The sequence below is a fragment of the Aplysia californica genome, unplaced genomic scaffold (assembly GCF_000002075.1).
Source record: "Aplysia californica isolate F4 #8 unplaced genomic scaffold, AplCal3.0 scaffold00172, whole genome shotgun sequence".
Classification (NCBI taxonomy): Eukaryota; Metazoa; Mollusca; class Gastropoda; order Aplysiida; family Aplysiidae; genus Aplysia; species Aplysia californica.
This window is the reverse complement of record NW_004797442.1, coordinates 915,478-921,666: the sequence shown is the minus strand read 5'-3', so window position 1 is coordinate 921,666 and position 6,189 is coordinate 915,478. Positions and strand designations below refer to the sequence as shown.

Sequence of the window (6,189 nt, the reverse complement as noted above, 5' to 3'; positions counted from 1 at the left end):
TACTACTACTACTACTACTACTACTACTACTACTACTACTACTACTACTACTATTACTATTGCTGCTGCTGCTGCTACATTTATGAAGGTATCCCTATTCTGTCACCATGTCTTGACCCAATTTATTAGCATCAAGTTCTTATTGTTTCTATTCATTTGTTATTTGTGTTTTATTTCGTGGTTGTTTTTTTTTTCCAGACCTCATAATGAAGAATGGTCGAGTTTCTTATCAACACAAGACATGGGCGTCTAACCCTAGAGTACTCGACGATCCATACCACACCGCTTTTGTGCCATATCTCAGAGGCATATACAAAACAAACCTCGACTGTCAACCCCCTGAAAAAGACGGGCCTACCCATAATTTCACCAACCCTCCCTACTTTTCCTGCTCCAAGCCATTCCCCAATTCTCGAGCATCCAATTTAAGCGACGGAACGAGAGAACAAATACGTATTTGGTGTGATGACGCGGATGGCAATGCGTATAGCGAGCTGCAGCAGGTTCCCAAGAGGAGTCCTCTTCAGAGTTTCAACACGGACGCGGAGGTTCGCTGTCTACAGCGCTACATTCAGCAGAACTGCTACGACAGTTACCGGATTCCCAACATCGTTCACCTCATCTGGTTTGGGAATGCGCAGCTAGACATGCGCACCGCAGTGCCGTTTTATAGGTATGAGAGAGCATCTTGTCATGTTTCTGCCCCTTGGAATTGTTCTTTTTGTGTGCCCTGTTTTGATAATTTTTTGAAAAAGTAGATGTTTTAGTCCGATCCCCCTCCTCAACCCTTACCCAAAATCCGACACCGTTTAGATCATTTTGCAGGCAAAGCCCTGCCTATGAGGGCTCTACTGGACTGGATATGAAACAACAGCTCAGCATAAAAACCCTGATATTAGAGAATTAGAACTCTCCACTCACGGGAATCGAATTCATGAATACTTGGTGCGACGTCAACGTATCCAATTGCTAAACCACGGACTCTGTGTGTCTTTGATGTGCGGTAATAACAATCAAACTGTTTTGCGCCCTGATTGACACGATTTAACTCATTTTGGACAGGAAGCAAAAATTGTTTCGGCCAACTCTACCATGTCCAACACTCAGTACGTGGGACACAACATTTCAGCAGGAAGACAAGGATACGTGATATTTACCCCCCCCCCCCCAAAAAAAAAAGAACCCCCCCCCAAAAAAACAACAACCTTTGATTTCATAATAGATCACACTGTAATGCCCCTTCCCTTTCCTGCGTTTAAAAACTTGGCTGAGGCTTACTGAAAATCCACCCACTGGGTGAGGAGTAATGCTGCTTCGATTTTTTATTTATTTGTTTATTTATTTATTTGTATATTTATTTTCTTGCTATATTCCCTCTGCCATTTATTGTCTTCTTCTGGGTTTTTTTTCTTAAATTGTGCATTATTTCTTCCTTTTTTTTAAACGGGAAATTATTGCGAGCGATTGGTGGGATCTCTGATGTGGTTTGTTCTTTCTCTCCTATCAAACATCTTTCGATCTTATCTCCACCCCTTCTTTTTTTGTGGGTTTGTTCTTACTCTCTTGCAACACTTCTACTTGTCTTCGACACTTATGTTCTTACCTTATTGTGCTGCAAGTGCCTTAAAACTCTTACAATAACAAAAACTAGGGAGTATTATAATTCCTTGTCCAGTATCTCCACCATTCTGAAGCCGTGCCTCATCCTCATACACGGAGCACCCCTCAAGTATAACTTCTACTGGGATCTGTTCCTGCCTCACACCACCAATGCTGTGAGCCTGAAGAAAGAGCAGCGGACTAAGATGTTTGGGATTCGCATAGCCAATGTGGGCAACCGGGCTGACATCGCCAGGCTGGAAGTTCTCAGGGGTAGGTATTTAATTTAATCCTTTAAGATCGTAATATTTCTGTTTTAGTAAATGTGAACATTGTGAAATGGTATTGGTTTAACGCCTCTATAAACACTTTGGGGTTATTTAACAGGCGGGACCTCCTATATTACCGTCCATCTCAGAAAGTTTCGAGCCAAATGGGAATTTTGTGTAAAGCGTTTTTCACAAAGACACACCGTCGGACGGAGGTGAGGTTCAAACATCTGAACCCCCGAACCCCGTAACCTCACGATTACGAATCAGGTAGCCTAACCACTAGACAGCTGACGCCACTTTGTAAGTGTGTTATGACACTTGAAGCACAATTAAGTCATATAAGTGCCGAAGATTAGAGGTGTTACAAGAGAGGTTTTTTTTGGTTTGTTTAAGTAATGGAAAGTATATCGACAGCCATTAAGTGCTGGGAAAAGTAAGACAAGCAGACAGAAGGAAAGAACAGAGGGAAAATAAAGAAGTAGGATCTACGAGTGGCGTCCTACAACCACCCGCGTAATAAAGAGTGACAAACATAAAAAGAAGGAGGGCGATAAGAACGATACATGTTTTCGTTTTGTTTTTGAATGTTTAACGGCACTCGCTTATGGCATTTTTATATGGCCATATGAGCGCGCGGAGAGCAGTTATCGTTTTCATTTTGGTAGGAATTAATTTTCAGTTTGGCCCAGGTGGCCGTTGGAGCCTACTCTTATCAGGAGCTATCTTTAATGTTCGCATCTTGTACACAGGACCTTTTAGATCTTACCTACCTTTAGATTAGGGGTGTGGCTGAAAGACAACAGCAAGGAGTCAGGAGTTGCAGTAAAAGGAGACAGGAACTGAGGGTAGGATGGGGGGGAGGGGGCAGAAAGTGGAGTCGAAAGCATGACAGAACATGATATGAAAGCAGGAAAAGAAGAGAAAGTAGAATATTTTAGAGAACAAATTTACCACCGCTGTCGGGTTTCGAACTCAGGACCTATTGAATGAGAGGCGAACACAGTAACCTCAGACGACGTGACCCCCTCCCCCCTCCCTTACCCTTATAGATACTTACTTTACTTTTCACTTTTTCATCCTCTGTTGCCCTGAAGCGTCGAAGGGAGATGCAGTTTTCTATGGTAGGCCAGCTCCGCAGCTCTTTCAGTTGTGATGTTATGTTTTCCTAGGCTTTCCTTGACACCCTCGATCCACCTTTTGCGTGGCCTTCCTCTTCCTGTATAGCCTGAGTGCTGGGTGTTTTTAGCTCTCAAGGCTGGCTGGTCAGGTGACATGCGTAACAGGTGGCCAAACCATTTTATCCTGTCTTTCTATGAAATGCAGGCAGGACTCAGTGCCGATAGTCCCGATAGTCCCTTATAGATATTTGATAGAAATGAAGGAGAAAACAACACAATAACACCTGCCAACCACCCATAAATGATAAACAGGTGTATTATAATATTTTATTATTGTTGGTTTTTTAAATAATATTTCAATATAGTGGAAGGCGCATAAGGGTTGTTCTCGAGTGGTGATATGCTAAATGCAAATTAAATGGGTTTTTTTTACAATTCGAACCAATGAAATGTTTATAACACGAAGTTTACAGGACCACATACTTTGTTTTATGTTAAGCTGATTTCGTGTTTAAGGATGTTGCACTGGGCGAAATAAAAATTCTTGGACGGGGGATGAGACACGAAGATTTCATTTTGTGTGTGTGTGTTTGTGTGTGTGTGTGTGTGTGTGTGTGTGTGTGTGTGTGTGTGTGTGTGTGAGGGAGAAAGAGACAGACAGACAGACAGACAGACAGACAGACAGACAGACAGACAGACAGAGAGACAGACAGAGAGAGACAGAGACGGACAGTGACATAGGCAGAGACAGAGACAGAGTTAGATAGATCGAGACAGATAGGCAGGGATAGAGAGAGCAAAGAAAAATATAGTTATGTTAATTATTTTATCATAATATAATAGAAAGTTTGTCTACTTTTCTTTTTTTCAGATTTTGGTGGGATATATCTGGACACAGACTCGTTGATCTTAAAGCCTATTGACATTTTTCGAGCCACCAGTTTTGCCGCTGGGCTTGAGGGCAATTTTCCGACGATGTCAAACGCTTTGATGTTGGCAGAGGCAAATCACTCGCTTTTGACGGTATGTGGTAAAAAACAAATTGATAATGTTATCATCATCATCATCATCATCATCATCATCATCATCATCATCATCATCATCATCATCATCATCATCATCATCATCATCCTCATTATCATCATCATCAACATCATCTTCAACAACAGCAAATTGTTGCTATACTATATTTTACAATATACAGATACATGTAATAATGGTATTATAATAAGTTGTTTTTTTACGTTTAGTCAATTCATTATTCAAATGGATTGTTGTTGCCGCCACATCATCATCATCTTCACCATCATAAATATCATCATCCTCATCATCTCCATCATAACGAACAATGGCATTTCGAAAGGAGTTATTTGGACTAGTGGAAGTGCCTATGAGTATAATGACAATAGAGTCGAAAAAGAGCCTCGCTCTCCCTCGAAGATTTCTTCCACAAAACAATCATCATCATCATCATCATCATCATCATCATCATCATCATCATCATCATCATCGTTACCATCGATCGTTGCACTGTTTGTTTCGTGTCTTATTATCTTAACTCCATCATTAAAATTATTATTATCCCATCGTTAAAGTAACCTGAAAGTAACCATAATAATAATTGCATTTATATAGCGCACCCACGCCCGACCTACACCATGGTCCATGCGCTTTACAACTATTAATTCCCCAGCAGACAGACACGGGAACACTCAGAAACATTCTCGGCTTCCCGAGAAACATTCAGGGCATCAGAGAAATTGTCGATTTTGAGTGATATCGCTTTCGTTTTCATCAGAGAAATGATCCCTTTTGTGATTATAAATGTTCGTTTCATCAAAGGCAGTATCCCTTTAGAGAAAATAAATGTTCGTTAGATCAGAGAAATTATCACTTTTTCAGATAATAAATGTCCGTTTTATCAAAGGAATTATCACTTTTTAAAAATTATTAATGTCCGTTTCATCATAAAAATTATCTGTTTTTATGATTATAATTGTCCGTTTCATTAAAGAACTCATCAGTTTTTGTGATTATGAATGTTCGTTTCATAAAACAAATCTCACTTTTTGTTATTATTAATGTCCGTTTCTTCCAACAAAAAAATCCACATTTTTTGGTGATTATAAATGTTTGTTTCATCAAAGAAACGATCATTTTTTTCTGATAATAAAAGTCCGTTTTATCAGAGAAATTATCACATTTTCTTATTATACAATGTAAATGTCCGTTTCATCAAAGAAAATATAGTCTTACATAAGTATTAGTTTCTATTTTTATCCTTTTTTCCTCAGCATTGGCTTGACCACTACAAGACATATGACGGGAGGAACTGGGTGTCTCACTCCACTGTCTACCTCACCACTCTCACGAACACTTTTCCCAGGCTGGTAGGTGGTTTTTCACCATCAACATCATCATCATCATCATCATCATCATCATTAAACTGAATGATGTTGATGATGATGGTGATGAATGAAAAGCCCATTTCCTTGATAAATATTCTACAACGTTACATAATAATTAGTTTTACTCACAGTTGTGTTTGATGAAGCCACGTGGCAAAATGTTTAACCTGTTTCGTAAATAATTTTTTTTTTAAATATACATTATTTACTGATTGAATATCAATCAAAACTCCCCCTAGGGTCTCTACTTTTTAAGCATTGATGATGATGGTGATAATGATGATCATAATTTTGTGTATGTTCCTGATGAAGCCCTTTATCGGGCGAAACGTTGAACCTTTATAAAATTTGGAAATGTTACAAATCTAAATCCTTTTTTATTCCTTGCTGTTTACAATGATGATGATGTTGATAATGATGATGAGTGCTTTTTATTTTGCTCGTATCCATGCTTTACTGCCTACTCTGTGCACTGTGCAGCTACTGTATTATTACCCAGGCAGACCCTAGTACACGTACATGCATTTTGGCTTCCTTGGAAGCCAACAGACAGTGTAAACAAGCATCCGAAACGCAAAAGAACAACCGGACACGTTAATTCGCAGTCTATAGCCGGGTACTCATTCCCACCTGAGTGTAGTGAAGAAATGTTTCGTAAAGTTCATTTCTAAAATCGTGTAGAGGTTGTGTGAGAAGAATAATCAAGGAGACAGTGGGAACAAGGGACAGAGAGAGGGGAAAAGAGAGAGAGAGAGAGAGAGAGAGAGAGAGAGAGAGAGAGAGAGAGAGAGA

The 6,189-nt window shown here is 39.7% G+C and overlaps 1 protein-coding gene across 1 annotated transcript in view; it reads left to right on the top strand.

Annotated features, from left to right (window-relative positions):
- Positions 1-5,379, top strand: part of LOC101860810 — a gene marked incomplete at its 3' end in the record, with an annotated part of 30,644 nt that extends 25,265 nt beyond the window's left edge. Inside the window, 4 exon segments of the mRNA XM_013082395.1 lie at positions 199-673; positions 1,676-1,872; positions 3,861-4,012; positions 5,284-5,379. Coding sequence (XP_012937849.1) covers positions 199-673; positions 1,676-1,872; positions 3,861-4,012; positions 5,284-5,379 — 920 coding nt within the window.
- Positions 5,380-6,189: the final 810 nt, after the last annotated feature.